At 37.3% G+C, this 19,443-nt stretch overlaps 1 protein-coding gene across 3 annotated transcripts in view; it reads left to right on the top strand.

The window, feature by feature from the left end:
• The window catches only part of CFAP44 (cilia and flagella associated protein 44), a 114,596-nt gene that overhangs the window by 18,735 nt on the left and 76,418 nt on the right, over positions 1 to 19,443 (top strand). For 2 of the 3 annotated variants that reach the window (XM_006905499.3, XM_025051207.1), the window contains 9 exons: positions 3,010 to 3,226; positions 4,886 to 5,000; positions 7,662 to 7,826; positions 9,672 to 9,827; positions 10,267 to 10,314; positions 10,905 to 11,004; positions 11,571 to 11,665; positions 14,817 to 15,026; positions 15,643 to 15,753. In XM_006905499.3, coding sequence (XP_006905561.1) covers positions 3,010 to 3,226; positions 4,886 to 5,000; positions 7,662 to 7,826; positions 9,672 to 9,827; positions 10,267 to 10,314; positions 10,905 to 11,004; positions 11,571 to 11,665; positions 14,817 to 15,026; positions 15,643 to 15,753 — 1,217 coding nt within the window. The remainder of the gene's footprint in view (positions 1 to 3,009; positions 3,227 to 4,885; positions 5,001 to 7,661; positions 7,827 to 9,671; positions 9,828 to 10,266; positions 10,315 to 10,904; positions 11,005 to 11,570; positions 11,666 to 14,816; positions 15,027 to 15,642; positions 15,754 to 19,443) is intronic. The other variant, XM_025051201.1, reaches the window with a different exon arrangement.

Genomic DNA, 19,443 nt, shown 5'->3' with positions numbered 1-19,443 from the left:
TTAGAATTGGCTTGGGCGGGCCTGCATGTTGGGTGGAGTGGGGTCTCAGGCAATCACCAGTGCGGGGCGACCAGTGTTAGCTACATTGATGGAGACTCAGATATGGTGGATGCCTGAGTCTGCAAGCTGGGCGGGGATGCTCAGCAAAGGAACAATGCTCTCTGCCAGCACTTCTGTCGGGGAGAAAGCCACCCCTCTAGCCCTTGCCATGAAGCCAGACAACTCAGTTCCTCCCAGTATGTCCCTGGTGCTTTTTCAGCTGCTGCCCCAGAGCTGGAGCTCAGAGTGATTGAGTTTGTCATTGAGTAAGTTTGCAAGTGGGCCCTTTAAGAGGAAAGTCTGTGAGTCCCACAGCCCTTCATCTCACTTAGCCACAGTCTCCACTGGTTTTCACAACCAGAAGTTGTGGGAACTTCTCTTCCTAGCACTCGAGCTCTGAGCTGGGGAGTCCGCTGTGGGGCCGAGACCCCTCGCTCTTCCAATGGGGACCTCTGCAGCTGAGATATTTCTCTCGATTCTCAAGTGCCACACGTGGGTGTGAGACTAGCCTGTTTCGTATCTCTGCCCCTCCTACTAATCTTGAGGTGGCCTCTTCTGTGTGCCCCCAGTTGAAGGACTTCTGTTCAGCTAGACTTCAGGCGACTCTCAATGATGGCTATTTTGTAGTTTAGTTGTAATTTTGATGTGGTTGTGAGAGGAGGCAAGCACGGCATTTACCTACTCTGCCATCTTGACTAGAAGCCCAACATACCATATTATATTAGTTTTAGGTCTACGACATAGCGATTAGACATTTAAATACCTTACAAAGTCTAGTACCCATCTGATACCATACATAGTTGTTACAATATTATTGACTGTATTCCCTAAACTGTACTTTACATCCCCATTACTGTTTTTATAATTGGCAATTTGTACATCTTAATCCCTTCCCTCTACTCTCTTCTTGCTTGCAAGGTTTCTGAGGAGAAGTTGAGTTAATTCTTATCTTTGTTCTGCAGGTAAAGTGTTTTTTCTCTCTCCGGCTTCTTTCAAGATTTTTTTTTTATCTTTCATTTTCTGTAGTTTTGGGGGCATTTATTCTGATTACTGTTCTCTGAGCTTCCTGAATCTGTGGTTTGGCGTCAGACGTTAATTTGGATGAAATTCTTAGTTGTTATTGTTTCAAATATGTCTCTGTTCTTTTCTTTCCTCTCCTTCTGGTATCCCCATTACACATTTGTTATACCTTTTGTGGTTATTCCATAGTCCTTGGATATTCTGCTCTGTTTTTATCAGACTTTGTTCTCTTTGCTTTTCAGTTTTAGAGGTTTCTGTGAAGATACCCTCTAGTTCAGAGATTCTTTCCTCAGCTGTGTCCAGTCTACTTATAAGCCCATCAAAGGCATTCTTCATTTCTGTTAGTGTGTGTGTGTGTGTGTGTGTGTGTGTGTGTGTGTGTGTGTATGTTTATCCCTAGCATCTCTTTTTTTGGTTCTGTTTTAGGATTTCCATCTCTCTGCTTACATTGCCCATTAATTCTTGCATGTTCTCTACTTTCTCTATTAGAGCCCTTAGCATTTTAATCATAGTTGTTTAAAATTCTTGATCTGATAATTCCAATATCTCTAGTATGTCTGGATCTGATGCTTGCTCTGTTTCTTCAAATTGTGTTTTTTGCCTTTTGGAATGCTGTATAATTTTTTTCTTGATAGCCAGATGTGATGTACTGGGTAAAAGGAAGTGTAGATAGGACTTTAGTAATGTGGAGGTAAGTAGTGGGAGGAGGGAAAGTGTTTTATAGTCTTGTGATTAGGTCTCAACATTTTATTGAACCTATGCTTCTGGACTGTGAACTTCATAAATGTTTTTCAGTATTTTTCTCTTTCTTTGGGTGGGACAAGATGGCTTGAGTGGGCTGGAGTTAGATACAGGCATACCCTGGAGATATCGTGGGTTTGGTTCCATAACATTGCAATAAAGCGAGTTGTAATCTTTTTGTTGGTAGAGGGCTTGTTTTCAATTTGTAAAAAGCACAACATCTGTGAAGTGCATTAAGCAAAGCTCAATGAAATGAATATGCCTGTATTTCCTTCCCCATGCCAGTTACATTTCCATAATACCCCACAGTATAGACTCTGGTTAATCAGTTTTTCCTGAGGGCAGGGCTTATGAAGAAGAACAAGGTATTCTGTGACATTCCGAACTGCTCCTTTTCTCCTCCCCCTGATGGAAGCCCAAGCGAATTTTTTCTAGATACTTGCTATAGGAACCTGGTCAAGATCTTGGAGGTAAATCGCACAATATTATTGGGGCCACCTTATTATGGGGTCCCTTTGGAGGTTTTAACTCTCAGACTTGTTCACACTGACCCTTCAGCAATTCATCAATGACAGTTCAAGTTTTACTACTCCCAGTACTGGCTCTCTCCGCTGTTTCAGCTGTTCCTGTCCTTGAGTCTCTGTTCCGGTAAGTTGCACATCCCTGTATTTGCCAGTAGGTCTCAGTTTTGGGAATAGCCATTTGCCCTGTGTCCTTCCCTCTCTTATGTATTCAAGAAGAAGTAATTTTTCAGTCTGTTCAACTTTTAACTTGGTGTTAGGACAGGGTCATGTTCTTAGGACGAGCTCCTTACATGTGTAACCAGAAACTCGAAGTCATCAATTTTTATTTTGTGATTTTTTTTTCCAGTGGCAAATTTTAAATTTAGATTGATTTCTTTTTGCTAAATTTTTTTGTGTCCTCTCCCTCACTGTGTACAATGGAATATATTTTCAATGTGTTTTGCTCATGCAAAATATGATTAAGATTCATTCACCCTCCCACCTCATATCATGCGATGCTTTGTAAAGCCAAGGGTGATGAATGATTTTAGAATTATTTTTTTAGAAGATTCTTGGCAGTCTTCCATCAATTCACCACATCAAGGGAGCACATTCTCTCTTACTCCTGTTTTCTTTTCTTTAAAAACTCTTTTGAAAATGAAATAAATGTTGCCCCTGTTCATTAGACTCACATTCAACCTTTCAGATGGGACTGACCTGGCCTATGCTTATGTGGACTTCAACTGCGATGGGACGTTGCTGGCCTCTATTGGTGGCAACCCTGATCACACACTGACCATCTGGAACTGGAAAGAAGAACAGCCTATACTGAGGACCAAAGCTTTTTCCCAGGAGGTTTTTAAGGTTACTTTCAATCCTGACAATGATGAGCAGCTTACTACGTCGGGATCAGGCCACATCAAGTAGGTTGTTTGACTGATACAGGTACTAGTAGGTTATCCTAAGGGTATTGTCTAAGAAGATGGACCAGCTGGAGCCATTTTGCTGACGTTAACAGTAGGATAGTTTTTAAATTATTCTTTTTAAAGTTAACTGGTAGAGTAGCTCTTCTAATTTGATATGGGGATTTATTACTGCAGACCACACAGATAGAAGGACTTTCAAATTTAGCCTGCTGCCTTCTGGAGGCTTCATTTCCTAAAAGAGTTTGTATAATGTCTTTTTAACATTGGCATGGTGTTTCCACATTCATATTGAGCTTTCAAATTCACTATTAAATGTGTTGTCCATAGCAATATTGTATGATGGATAAGGCATTTTGACATCTCTGAACTCTTTTTAAAACAATTACCACAGAATCGTTCCTGACACAGATCCCTTAATACTGAATGGTAGCAGAGCTGACTCTTGATATCAGGGCTTTGGCTCTAAATTCCACATCTTTTTCACTATATCATACCCTGGTCGATGTCCAGGATGGAATGATTTTGTCCTTATTTTTGTTCCATTCTGTCTAATGCATTTGTTAACAAGCTTCTACCACCACCCTCAAGCTGCCCCGTAACTTGATTCTAGTGTCTCTTTATGAAAGATGATTGTATCTACCCTACATTTCTCTTATTTCAATGAAACCTCATCTTATTCATTCATTAGAAATATAGAATAATTGAACAGGTTTTTAAATGCAATGTTGGAGAAATGCTCAAGTAACTCTCTGCTAGTTATAGGCTATAAATTTCCATTTTCTTACATTTTCCCATCATTTAGTAAAGTGCATATTTTCTGTGCACTGTATCTTTGGGGAAAGATAAACATTGAACAATTTCATGTATGAAGAGCTATTATAAAAGAAATACAGAGTATATGGAAACAAATGATCAGGAGATTTACTGTAGTCTCAGAGAAGGATGTTGGTCATCTAGGCTTTTGACTTCATGTTATTGTCATGTCAATACCTTTTATTATCTGTATTCAGGCCAGATTCTTTTTCTACATGGTTTTCATCATTCTGACTGTACATTCATTTAGACTATTAATAAGAAAGTGTTAGTAATAGCTAACATCATTTGATTGCTTTTATGTGCTAGGTAGGCACTGTTCTAAGAGTTTTTCAGCAATTTTATGAGATGGGTGCTACTAGTGTTCCCATTTTATATATGAGAAAATGAAGGCACAGTGTGATCAAGAAAATCACTTAAAGTTACACAAGTAAACTGGAATTTTTGGGAAAACTTTTACATCCTCTTAACATTATTATTCAGTAGAACTTTATGCCAGGGTGGAAATGTTCTGTGCAGTTCAATCTACATGTGGCTATTGAGCACCTGAAACTGACTGGCTTCACTGAAATACTGGCTTTTAAATTTTAGTTATTTAATTTAAATTAAAATAGTTCAACCTGGCTAATGGCTCCTGCTTACAACAGCACAGCTCTAAAATACATTCTGCTCAATGCTGAATTCATATTACCTAGAACTTTGCCTGAAAGGGAGTAGATACTTTATACATATAAATCAGATAGATGAATAAATGAAATATATGTGACCACGAAATATGTAAATTCTTGAGTCATATTAAAATTTAAAAAGTCATTGAGGTATGTTCACTCTTGTGTTTTGCAGATTCTGGGAAATGGCTCTAACATTCACTGGTCTCAAGCTTCAGGGTTCATTAGGTCGATTTGGCAAAACAGCCACTACTGATATAGAAGGTTATATGGAGCTCCCAGATGGGAAGGTGAATATAGCCACTATTCTACAATAATAAAATTGTTTTCAAGTGACATACACATATGAAAGCACATTATACATTCTAAAAAGCACTGTCAATCTTAGCAATAAGAGATACTATAACTGTGAATATAATGGACATTTAATTTTGCCTTTTCAAATAATCAATTTGAATATATTTCTATGAAATTGTTATAACCCACATGTACATATCATTTTATGTTATTTTTACTAAATATTATACACACATATAAAGTATACAAACATTTTCTTATATTAACATAGTGACATACTTATCATTTTTAATTATGTCATGGAGTTACAATGTTTGTAATGTTTATTTTTCTCCCGTGTTTTCTGTGCTGTGATGCTTCAAGAAGACTTACTAGGCTCAAGTTATATTCTGTCTTGTGGCTTTTGTTTTTATTATCAGATTGTTATTCAGCAAGATTGAGCTACTTTACAATAACACCTTAAACCTGTAACTTTAATCTGTTGGTTTATTCTTTAATATTGTTAGTTTACTCCCTCTCTTCCTCTTACAAAATTTATAGACATATTGACTATAGAATCAGTTCTCCATTAATATTGTATTTGATTTCCTATTGGGATGAGTTATGTAATATTATTTGTGACCATCTCAATCATAAGTAAAGGCCAGCATACAAATATTACTCTGAGGAACCAAATGGTCTAGTCTTCTACCTCCTGGGATAGTCTCAATTTGAAATCATGACATATAGGAGAAAATAAGCGTTGGATGCTGGCTAACCTATAATATATCCAAACCTATAAGATGATTGTAAATCATTCCACCTTCAAATTCCGAATACTGTAAGAATTAAGCTAAAATAAAGATAATACAACTCTCATTAAAAACATGATATGAGATATATCTTAAAAAGGTTCAGTAGAGTTTGTGAGGATGTAGGGGAGAAAAGAAGCCTTTTTAAATAAGAGAGACATAAAAGGAAATGTTTAGTGTTAGAAACGAATATCAGGTATTTAGAGGGCTAATTAGAATAAAGCATTCATGCTAGGAAATTAGAATGAGAAGTATGGTTGGGTCCTAGTGTACAAAGAGTATAACAACCAGGCAAAACTATTATATTTTGGAAGTGTAAAGTTGTAAATAAGAGAAGTTATCAATAAATTTGACCACAAAATGCCACGCAAATTAAAAGGGAAACCTGGAGTCAAGGAAATGAGCTAAGAAGGAACATATTGCTTTATTCTAAGAAGAGGCAATAAAGTCCTAGACTTTTTTCAGGACAAATAGAAGAGGAAAGTTAGACATGAATGACATTTCAGAAAGGAATGCCTTATAGGCTTTGGTGACTTTTGGTGGTTTTAGTCATTGGACAGGAGAAACCAAATATAAATAAAGACTCCACTACATGTTGGCTGGAGCTTAATAATCGGTAAAATAGGTAGAATAGATAAGAATAGGAAAACAAAGAGGCAGAAAAGACTAAGGTCCTAAGTTACTTTAAGTGAGAGAGAGGTGGGGATGCAGACTCCTAGAGCAGGCTGCCAAGAACTAGATTGGTGTCCCATGGAGCATTTCATGGAATGTTAGTCTAAACAGAAGCTCTGTGAAAATAAGACTTTCTTGGTCTAATTCCTTCATATCGAGAAAATCTTCTTGATGCTCAGTGAGTAATTTTGTGTTCCAGTGTCCAAGAGGTCCTAGAGAAAATACATTTGTTTGACTTTGTTTATCCTAGCATCTGTCTTCCGAGGCAGTGGTAGTCAGAACAGGAGCTTTTGAGCCACAGTGCCTGGTTTAGAATCCTGACTCCTCTGGGTAATTTTGGGCAAGATAGTAACTGTTCTATGCTTCATTTTTTCCCTTTGTAAAATGGGCATGAAAACAGTAGGGGCTTCCACTGGCCCATATGGTTCCTTTGTGCAAAGAGAAAAACTCTCTTCTGGGAAAATAAAGTGCCCAACCTGCACAACCGTACACGGCGTCCGCAGTGAAAATACCAAGTTTATATGGTTTTTAGAATTAAATAACTTAATGCACGCAAAGTGCTCCAGCAATGCTTGGCACAGAGTCAGTACTCCATTAGTATTACCTAGTAGGTAACACTTGTTAAACAGCCTAAGAACTGGTCTTCGGTGCTATGTACTTTGGGAAGTGCTGGATTCAATGGATTAATTCAGGAGGTGGTTCTAGATGAGTATCCTTGTTCAAAATTGGATATTGTTATGCTGTAATCTCTGAGTTCAATAATGGTCTCACAATTTATCAAACATAACAGTTCATATTATCACACTTAAAAAGTTGAATCTCATCTATCAAGAATTTTAAACATACCTCTAACGTTTGACCCAGTGATTCCGTTCTTGGATTATTTCCTTAAGAGATGTTCAAAGAAATATATAATGGATATGTTTGCAAAATTATTAGCGGCATACAGCCTAGTCACAATAATGGCAACAGTACATAACACTAGGAGGAAATACATAAAAAATGTGATTAGTAGTTGTTTCTATGGTAGTGAGTTTTCATTTCTATATTTTATTTCTCTGTATTTAACATGTTTTACTTTCATAGTCAAGAAAATAATCTTTAAAAATAATTCTCACCTGCTATTTGAGGCATAAATATATGTATTTGTCTGTTTTAATGCACATTCCTTCCTTTCTGCACACCTGCAAGGTTCTCTCAGGATCAGAATGGGGCAACATGCTGGTTTGGGAAGCTGGCCTCATCAAAGTTGAGCTCTGTCGAGCTGGAAATATAAGTTGTCATCAGGGTCCCATCAACCAGATAATGCTGGATGAGGGTGAAGTTATCACTGTCGGGTCAGATGGATGCATTAGGGTAAGTTTTCTTGATACTTAGACAGTAGCACCCACATCTAAGCCTTGCAGAATCACCTAGTTGGTTCTATCAGATTTTTATTTCTCACAAAGTTTATTTTATGAAGAAGATCAGTGGTCATTTAGTCCTAGGGCTGACTCATTTTAAATAATGCTTCTCTTGTAAATATTTGAATTCTAGTCAAAATTAATTTATAGTATCTCAGCATCAAAATTTTCTGAGGGGACCATTTGTTTTTTAATTCTGCTGTTGAAATAGTAGTTTCAAAAGAAAGCCCATGTTAGCACAATATAAACAGTGGTCACAGATATCCTTCCAAAATGCCTTATACGAATAGGTCATTTTCTAGGAACAAAAATGCTAAACATTTCTTAGTTATTTTTACTGGGGCTACTGATCAGAAATATACTCAAAGGCGAGCTGAGAGGGTTTGCCTATGGACGGTTCTGCCTCGTTGCACCTTATACGAGTAAACTCACTTGTCCTCACTCTTCTGCCCATAGCGTTAGCTAAGCTGGAATGTTGCTTCAGCATCTAAATCTCCCTTGTTATGGCCACACCTCTGCATGTGTACCCTGCTATTGCTAGCAAATCTGGAGCGTCCTGATTTGTCATGTGGTCCCCTTGGATGTATTTCTTCTGGGGCCTTTTGTAAGTGGTAGTGTTCTCTGGATATTCTTTAAGAAGTATTATCAGAAAAAAAAAGAAGTATTATCAGAAAAAAGACTATTTTTTTTTAATATCCTGGTCATTCTTAATGAGCCCATTAAGTTGACACTAGTTGAGCTTAATATGTCTAATACATTGTTTAGGCCATATCTCTCCCACAGTCTGCCCTCTTACCATTGGCTTTTTGAACCTAAGTATAATTTTTTTACAATTACCAAATTAAATTTAATCTTGTTAGAGTTTACTCATTACTCTGAGAATCTTTTGTGTCCTTTATTATATCATACAATAAATTCATAATCATTCCAAGATATGTTACCCCAAAATGTCAAAATACCAGTGGAAGAAATCCTCAAGAGAAGTTAAATATTTCACAGAGGACCCCTTCACCTTTCACGGACACTGCTGATTTCTAAGCTTACTTTCCTTTTCACAGTCCACTCTCATCTCTACAGTTCTTTACATTGTAAATCTCTAGCTCTCATGCTGTAGGAAAAACTTATCCCAACTACCAGGTGTTAGTTGGGCCCTGGGACCTGGGCCTCTTGTCCACAAGGCTAATCTATGGGACAACACCAATCCTCCCTGAAGTTACTTTCTCAGAGTCTAAGTTATTGAGTCTAGGACAATGTGGCAGGGTGTGTCAACAGAACCATCCAGAGTGGGCTTTGGCACATCACAGAGAAAGGTCCATCTGGGTCTCTCTGTCATGCGAGGTGGAAATGTGTTCCTTCAACCATCCTGTAGCATGCAGGTCTCCTATCCCAAGAACAACAATCCTTATCTGAATAGTACAGTTTAAATTGATAAGTAAGAGAAACATTTTCTGATGAAGACATCATCTATACTTTCTCTGCTTATAATTAAGGTAGTGCTTGAATTGTTAAGCAAGAAGGTCTATTTCCCCCTTCCAGGGGCTAACTAGTATATATAAAACAAGGCTTATTATGATGTCTTATTGAACAAGCAAACCATCTACTCCTATGGCCACTCTATGTGCAGAAAGACCTTGAAATACAGATTTCTTTGGACAAATTAGAATTCTTATTTATAGCTGTATTTAGTCACAAATCTCTGTAAATATAAAGAAATTGCTTTGTATTTCTTTTCTGGCTTAGAAAATATAAATTCAGAAACTGCCGTATGATTGAAGTATTTTCTTATTAATTTTATAAGATTTGGGATTTTGAGACCATAGACACTGCTGATGCTATAGATGAGTCTGGATTGATAGAGATTGAGCCCATTAATGAACTTCAAGTAGACAAGAATGTCAAACTCTTCTCTATGATAAAAATGAATGAAACTGGACATAACTTTTGGTTGGCTCAAGTGAGTTGCATTCTTCTTTTTTTGCTCTTTTAAAGTTATCTGGACACAAAACTAAAATAATATAATATCATTTTATAGATGGGGAGGGCACTAAAATAATAAGTTATCATTACTGTAAGTTCATTTTATTATTAAGACTACTATTGATACCTGAATGAAGACTTCCTAAATTTTTAATTAACCTATATTTTATACACAAAAAACCTATTAGGAACATTTTAATTATTTTTAACTATAAGTATAACAAGATTGCTTCACTTATTGTATGGTTGTGTTCTAAGATATACAGAAGTTGCTTTCATCAATTGCACTTTAAAATACAAGTAAGCTTTTGGTATTATTGTTTGCCCTTACTTTAAATCATAGGAAGAAAATTATTTTAATTTGATATAAGTTCAAAATGATAAAACAAAATATTATTAGGCATTTAATTTTTCAGGATGCCAATGGAGCCATATGGAAGCTTGACCTTAGTTTTTCAAATATCGTAAGTTGCCTATTTTTCTTATTTTTTTCTAATTTTCATAATTAAAATCTTTGTTATTCTTACTTAAAAGATATTTTATCTATCTCCATATTTGATCATTGCTCCCATCAAAAACTTGCTCAATATATCTGATTCATGAGAATTCATATTTTCTCTGTAATGATTTTTTTACATTAAAGGCCTATCTCATAGCAAAAATTACCAGAAAAGTGGCAATAACAGTGGCTAACATTATATAGTGCTTTACAGTTTTCATAAACATAAGCCATTTGCATTTATAATCTCATCGCTACCCTGTTTAATAGACAGGCAGTTGCTGTCATCTCATTTTACTGATGAAGAAACGAGAACTGGCAGTCTAAGTGGCTTGTGCAAAATCACACAGCCATCAACTGCAAAGCCAGTACTCTACTTCTCCTAATTCCAAAGTTTAGCATTATTTCTAACCTATTATGCTTTTTTTAAAAGTTCTAATCAGATAAAAATCATACATATGTTATAGAGTTTTATTTGCATTTCTTTAAACTTGACCTTAATTCTATGTTAACTTTTCTTTGACATCTGTTGGAATTTCTGTCTTTTTATTACAGACCCAAGATCCAGAATGCCTCTTCCACTTCCATTCTGGAGCCATCGAAGCCTTGGTCGTCTCGCCTATCACTTACCTCATGGCCACTACTGGCTTGGACTGTAAGTAAGAACTCTTAATGACAATATATGTGGCCTTTTTGTTTTGTTTTCAACACATTTTTTATGTATTTGATTGAAAGCATTTGAACATTTTTCCAAAAGGGAAGCCTCTTAGTGCAAGTGAGGCAAGTATTCGTGGAAGGGAGAGGGCACAAAATGTACCAGCTGTGGTTATAGTGAGATTAAAATAAGGACACAGTAAGTCATTCATGAAAATTATCCACATTTGTGCTTTTCTTTTTATTTCCATCTCTTTTCTTATGCCGAATCTATGGGGATCATGCAAGGAGAAATAGATACACCAGGCAATCATCAATTGTCTTTTTTATTCATGTTTATCAATTTCCAATGACTTTTTTCATGTTCTTTTTTCATGTTTTATTCATGTTTATCAATGATTGAAGGTATCCATAGAAATTTTTGACTAAAGAAGGGCTATTGGATTATCAGTTGATTTAGTTATTTAAGAAATTTCTTATTATAATTCTCAATATGTAAAGTGAGCCAAAGTTATTTAAAAAGGGATTATGTATACATTTGTTTCTTTTAAAACTGTCTTTCTATAGGTTCTATTCGAATCTATGATTTTGCTAGCAAAACTCCTTTGTCTCATGTGAAATTCAAACAAGGAGGTACTGCTCTTGCTTGGGTACCCCGACTGGTAAGTTTATTACAATGAACTTCTCCCAGATTCTATTAGTAGATATAGTATGTCAGTGCCGTTTCTTGGAAATATAGACATTTTCTGACTCTGGATTTTAGAGAAGAATAAAAATTTTAAGTCAGTTTATTCACTTAGAATGTGGTAGACATCATCATGACCTTGCTATTGTTATGGTTTTGGTCCTGATTTAATGAAAATCTATTTTTAAACCACCTGCAGATTAGTAGTAGTTCCATGTTACACAGTAATCAACCAATAGAACTTTGTGAATCTGTCCTCTATTCCTTTGACTGTGATTTCATTCATTACATTTCTAGTTCCAGCATACCTATGAGGTGCTGGGCCTTGTTTCTGATTCTGGGAACACAAATGAGCAAAAAGACAAAAATGCTTGCTCTCACACATCTTACACTCTAGTGGGAGACAGAAGGCAGAGACAGACAATAAATAAAATAAGTAAAATATGTGATACGTTAGATAATAAGAGCCATGGGAAAAAATTAGGCAGAGATGGAGTTGTTCTAATTATCGCTCTGTAATAAACTACCTCAAAATGTAGTGGTATAAAACAGCAATTAATTTATTTTGCTCATATATTTTATAGATTGGGAATCAAGACAGGTGGCAGCAGGGATGGGTTATCTCCGCTTCATAGTGTCTGGGGTCTCAACTGGGACCACTTGGAGGGTGGGGGCCTGGAATCATCTAAAGGCTTCTGTATTACAAGTCTGGTACTTGTGTTGAAGGCTGGGCTAAGCTGGGATGTCAGCAGGAGTCCTTACATAATAGTGCCTCCGTGTGGCTTGGGCTTCATCACAGCATTCTGGCCTCAGGGTAGTCACACACTTACACAGCAGCTCAGGGCTCCAAGACCTAGTGTTCTAACAAACCAGGCAGAAGCTGCTGGCCTTCTCAGTGGTAGAAGTCACATAACGTCACTTCTACCATCCACTGGGTGAAGCAGATTCAAAGTAGGGGGCACTTGAACCCCATCTCTTCATGGGAGGCATGTCAAAGAATTTGAAGTCATGTTTTTAAAATGTCTTGGGAGTATTTTGGGAATGTTTTATCCTTACCATTTTGAGTTGAAATCAAAGAGAAAATGTTTCAGGCTCAAAATCGATATGGAGATGGCTGGACTGGAGGGGAATTTCATAATGGGAACAAGACCAGAAGGAGAATTCAGGCCAGAGAATAGAGGTGGAACAATGATGAGGCTAGAACAAATAGAAAGCACAGAGCAGACTACCAAACCTGGCTTACTCTTTATCCTAATTTATTTACACTCTTACCTGAAGTCTTTAAAATACAGCCTAAGTAATTGAATCATTTATTCAGATGGTTGTGTGATGTCCATAGACTATTTCCTTTTTCAGCCTTATATCAAATTATATTAGACTTGAAATGCCCCTTCTCAATGCTCTCTTGCCTTCTGGAAAACTCCGCATCATTCTTTACAACTCAGCTCAGGTCAAACATCATCTCTTCTGCATAGCCCTCTGTGACCTCACCTTCAAACAGAGCTAAGTACTCCTTCCTCTGCTATTCATGTTTTTTTTTAAAGACTTTGCATACACCCCTCTTATAGCACTTATCACAGCATACTAAGATTATTTGCTTTATTGTCTATCTTTCCATCTGACTGTTTGCTCTTCATGTGACAACCATAACTATTCTTTGTACCTCCAGTGCCTCTACAGTTACAGGTACATTAGACACTTAGTAAATGTTTGTTGAATTAACAACATTCAACTGGAATTGAATGTAGTGTAGTTTTCTTATTCCCAAGATTTTCATAATTGCCTGGCCTCAGGGATGATCACTCGGCTCTAAAGAATAATAGGGATTTTGTTCTTCTCCTGAATGCCTTTTAAGACTAAAGATTTAGTACATTCAGACATTGCTAGGTTTATATCTCTGCCCAGACTTCTTTTCTAAGCTGCAGGTTATATGTCATCTCTATTTTGAGATCTCTAGGGCACCTCAAACTCAACATGTCCAAGACTAAATGCATGATTTTCTGCTCACTCCCAGCTACCCCTCACTCTAAAACAATAGCAACAACAAACCACATGTATACCTGACTCCCTTCCAGAGTTTCCTGTCTCAGTAAATGTTTTAGTCATTCTTGACACCTCCCTCTGCCTCATCCCCCATGCCCACTTATTACCAAATAGGGTTATTATACTTCTTACTAAAATATGTCTATATCCATCATCTTCACTACATCACCTCAGACCAAGTGACTACAATCACTCTCCAGAGTATAGCAGCCATTTCTTCAAAGGCTTCCCAAAAGCTTTCCTTGCATCCTATCTAGGCCATGTCAGACCTACTTTCTACATGGCAGCAAGAATGACTTTTCTGAAATAGCAGATCTGATCATGTGACCTCCCTACTCCCAACCCCCAACTAAAAACCTTTTAATGACTTCCTGCTGCTCTCAGAATGAAGACTATCCCTAATGTGACATGTAAGCCACTTTGTGACCTGGTGCCTGCTTATCTCCCTTTCCAGCTCCTTGTGGAAGCACTGCTCCCTCACTCAATTTGCTCTAGACAAACTATAACTTTTTCATGAGTTGCTTTTTTTCCTGCCACATGACCTTTGCACAAGCTATATCCTCTCCGAGGAGTGCTTCCCCCACCTTCCTGTACTTTGTTAATTCCTGGGCATCCTCTGATCTCAGCTCCACCATCTCTTCTTTAAGGAGGGTCAGCTAGATCAGCTTTCTTTGTTATTTGCTCTCAGAATATGTATCTTTTACTACTTATTTCAGTTCATAATTCCACACTTATTTGTGTGATTGATTAATGTCTGTCATCCCCATTAGACTATTAATTCTGTGAAAACAGGTTGAGACTATTCTCACACTTGGGTTGCTGGTGATAGATGCCTGTCACATGAGAGACAGACACTCCACCCACATTTGCTCATCGAGTGTTTGAATTGCCATAGTGTACCTGTCTCATAGTCAGCAGTGATAGGATCTGTCCTAGAATAGATGGAGGTTACCAGAAAGTAGTACAAGGAATTACCAATGGATAGTCTATGTTAAATTAAGTCTAAATAAAATACAGAGGTATCTATTATGTAGGAAAACTTTCTTAACTAATTTCAGATCCCTTGTATTTAATTTTTGTTCAAGATAAGCTACACTGGAGCACAGATTATTGTTGGATTCGAAGATGGGGTTGTTCGAATTCTTGAACTTTATGATCCAAAAGGGCTCACAATTTTTGCAGGACGGAAGAAATTTTTGGATGCAGATCTTCATTTGAAATATGTTTTCAAACCCCATACTGCTCATATCACTGCTTTAGCTTATGAACGTGATGGAGAAATTCTAGCCACAGGGGTGAGTAGTAGATTTCTTTTTGTTTCCTGTTGAACTTTCATGGTTAACCTAGCCTCTTATTAGTCTTCCTATTTAATGATGCCTTATTTGTTGATACTCCTATCTGAGAACATATCCATATTTTGCTTTCTTTGTAGTCATATTCTTTTAGTGTAGTCTATGCATGATATTTACAAATATTCTTACAAATTGAGTTCTAACACTTATTTTAAATGGATAGAAAATTTCAGCTGAGAATCATGCAAGATGTTTTATGTATAATCGATATTTTATAGTGTAGGTATATACATATAGAACTTCAATAAATGAATCGAATAACCAGGTAAATTCTCAGTGCATTAATAGGTGAACATATGCATTTTTTCTGAAATAATCTTATGTAAAGATATGATGATGATTTTTTCAGAACCACATACTGGAATACATGATTTATCAAGTGTTCTCATGGGGAGAATGAAGTAAATATTTGAAATAAGAACTTTCCCAGAATAACTTGGGATATGCGACCATTATAGGTATAAGTGTATGGTGGATAAACTGTAGCTAGTAAATGTTTCGTTACTCTGTGTAATAGATTTCATAATATGTATTTGGTGGGCATTTCTCAATTTCTTAGAGTAAAGATAAAACTGTCTTCTTCTTTGACGTGGAAAAGGATTATAAACCAATTGGTTTTATTACTACTCCTGGACCTGTTTGCCAGTTAGTATGGTCTACAGCCTCTCATGTAAGTAATTATTATTTGTCTTCATGCTTAAGTCTCAACTACATAATGAAATGATCTGGAAGAGAAAGAGCAGCAAGTGGAATTATTAGCCCCACTCCTGCATCCCGCATTGAGGGACCAGGATGCTGCTCAGCTTGGCTAATAGAGCACCTTCAGGAATTCCTCATCCCCTTCTCTACCTTCTATCTCCCATACTCTAATTAGTTGGCCACAGTTCCCTCTCAAAACACTGGGTTATATCAGGCTTTGCTTCAACAATGGTGCCTCTAGCCAGATACACATGACAGAATGTGTTGACTTGGGTTTGTTAGTCCTTCTGACATTCAGAAGTTCAGTTCTAAGTTTTGAGTGTACTTGTCCTCATCCTTATCTCTTTACTTCTCTTCTGTCCCCATTACACCTCCATTTTCTCTTCTTCCGTCGCCTCTTTCCTAACCACAACTGGTGATTCAGTATTGATTACTAATCTTGTTTAAAGCCTCTAATTTCCCTAAGTTTGAGCATAGGATAATTCAGTCATGTGAATAGAGATTGAATGTTTAAACTAGTGCTGTATTAGATTCCAGGAAGATAATAATGATACTGATAAACTGCATAGAAGTGCTGTCAGGAATATTGGGGTAACCTCTTTAATCTATTTTGAGCTCTTCTAAAGAAAAAGCCTATAAAATACATTAGTATCTAGGAAACAGTATTTTTTTCAATTTTTTAAAAATTTATTTTAATTAGTTTTAAGTATGCAGTACGTTGGTTAGACATCTATATAGTTCATAAAATGACCCCCTGCTTGCTCCCTTCCTCCCCTGACCTTCCACCTAGCCAACATATTAATACTAACTGCATTCCCTATGCCATGCTCCCCATCCTTGTGACCATCCATCTGCTACTAATTTGTACTTCTTTAACCCTTCACCCCATTCTCCCAGCCCCCCAAAGTCCCCTCCCCTTTGTCCATCACCAAATTGTCCACTATATTTGTGAGTCTGTTTTTGATTAGTTGTTCTTTTTATTCCTTAGATTCCACATATAAGTGAAATCATATAGTATTTATCTTTCTCTGTCTGACTTAAATTCCTTTTAAGTCTATCAAAGCAATATCTTTTTCCAATCCCTTCCTTTTCATATGTAGGGGTGGTATTTTTTTTTTTTTTTTTTTTAATCTTTTCAACCACTCTATCTTTTGGTTGGAGCACTTAATTCTTTCCATTTAAGATACTTATTGTAGTTGTTACCATTCTTTATTCCTGTTTTTGGTATATGTTTTTTCTTCTTAAAGAAGTCCCTCCAACATTTCCTGTAATACTGGCTTGGTGTTGATAAATTCCTTTAGCTTATTTTTGTCTGGGATTTCATCAGGTTGAATATTTTGTGTCAAGCCCTTCTATCCTGTGTAGTTTGTTTTGAGAAATCAGCTGCCAGGCTTATGGGTTCTCCCTTGTAGGTAACTAACTGCTTTTCTATTGCTGCTTTTAAGATTCTCTCTTTGTATTTAACCTTTGGCATTTTAATTATAATGTGTCTTGATGTGGGCCTCTTTGAGTTCCTCTTTTTTGGGACTCTCTGAGCTTCCTGGGGTTGTATGTCTATTTCCTTTACCAAGTAAGAGAAGTTTTCCATCATTATTTCTTCAAATAGCTCTCAACATCTTGTTTTTCTTCAGGTACCCCTATGACATGAATATTTTTACATTTTACTGTGTCCCATAGGCTCTTTAAATTATCATTATAGTCTTGGCTTCTTTTTTTTTCTTGCCATTCTGATTGGTTTCCCCATCCTCTATGTCAGTGGTTCGATCCTCTTCTTTATCCACTCTGTTGATTCCCCCCAATATACTCTTCATCTCAGATAATGTGTTCTTCATTTCTGACTGGTTCCCTTTTATAATTTCCATTTTCATTTTTATGTTTTTTATCTTTTTGTTAAAGTTCTCACTGAATTCATCTACATTTCCCCTAAATTCATTGAGCGTCTTAGTATTTTGAACTCTGCATCTGTTAGATTACTTGACTCCATTATATCTGGATCTTTGTTCTGTTCTCTCCTTTGGTTTCTGCTTCTTTGTCTTCCCATTTTGGCTGCTTTTCTATGTCTGTTTCTATGTACTAAGCAAAGCACCTAATTCCCCTGCTCTTATTAGTGTAGATTTGTGAAGTAGGTGTCCAGTGGCACAGTCCTGAGAGGAGTTTAGCTGCAGGCCAAATTTAGCCCAAGCCACTGCTCCTCCAGGGCCACCTGTTAAGATTCAGCAAGCAATCCTCAATGCTGTGTTTATATTTGTCTCAAAAGGCCACACCAGAAACCAAGGTCAGCTGCTTCCAGTGTGAGTCTTGGCACGTCTCAGCAAGGAGCACCTGACTCACTGAGGATATACCTGGATGTGATTTGGGTGGGGTGCTGAGTTGGGGGAGGTGGGGTTTCAGGGAATCCTCTGGGTGGAGTGACCTCTGTTATCCAGTTTGATGACATCAGGGATATGGCGGCACTGTGTCCGTGCACTGGGAGCGGGGAGAGCTCAACAGGGAAAAATGGATATCACTGACACTTCTATACAGAGCGAGTCTCGCTTTGGCCCTCACTCTGACAATGTCTCCCTGTAAGTTCCTGGTGCCCCCTGTGCACAGCCGAATCAGCACTGGTACTCAGAGCCAGCAGATCCATCACCACAAAATTCTGCTTGTGGACACGGCCCCTTTAAGAGGCTTCTGCTGCTGCCGCTGCCTCAGCCTCTGTCTCACTCAGCTGCTCGGGAATGGGCAGCCCTGTGTCCTTGCCCTGTCCTACCTTCTGCTGTTGCAGGATGCTTTCTTGGATTTCTCCCTAGTTGTATGGCTTGTTCATCTATCTACTAGGCAATTTTTCCTTGCTGCTTGCTCCTTGTTTCCATCACAGCTTTGATTTGGCTGCCAGAGGGATGAGTAGAGCCCTATCATCTATGCCGTTTTTTTCCTCCCCCCTAGAAAAAGTATTTTTAAAATTAATCATTGCTTTCATCTTTGCTAGGCATCGGCAATGGAGTCATATGCAGTACAAAACAGTCTCTTCTGAAGGAGAAAAGAATACACATATTTAAAAATTAATAATTTTGTAATAGAAAAATACAAGATTCCACAAGAGAATTGGTGACAAATATTAGTGGTCTGGACAATATGTGCTGGGAATATGAAGCAGGGAAATATCAAGAAAGGGAGAAGTAAACATAAGTAATTATTATGTATTATTGTTCTTTAATCTTCAGGAATTGGTAGGGAATGGGCAGGTGGAGAGGAGTTGGATACAGTGGTTTAGAGGAAAGGAATGAGAGCAGCAAAGGAAGCTCTGCGTTAAGGTGTGAACATTTATATCACAGCATAGAAAATTATGTCCAACTTTCAATCACTTCCCTAGATATAAAGTTAAAAAAGGAACAGATATTTGCCAGGGGTTAGGAATGGTGGGTGGGAAGGGGGTGGGTACAACTATAAAGGGTCAGCTCAAGGGAGATCTTTGTAGTGGTGGGATAGTTTTGCATCTTGATTGCTGTGGATAGTTACACAAATCTACATATATGTGATAAAATAACACAGAACTATATACATATTCTATATTAATGTCAATTTCTTGGTTTTGATATTGTTGTATAAAAGGTAACCAATGGGAGAAACTCAGTAAAGGGTATATGGTAACTCTCTGTACTATTTTTGCAACTTCTTG

The sequence above is a fragment of the Pteropus alecto genome, unplaced genomic scaffold (assembly GCF_000325575.1).
Source record: "Pteropus alecto unplaced genomic scaffold, ASM32557v1 scaffold270, whole genome shotgun sequence".
NCBI lineage: Eukaryota > Metazoa > Chordata > Mammalia > Chiroptera > Pteropodidae > Pteropus > Pteropus alecto.
Note: the sequence above shows the minus strand (reverse complement) of the source record. Positions and strands in the feature narration are given on the sequence as shown.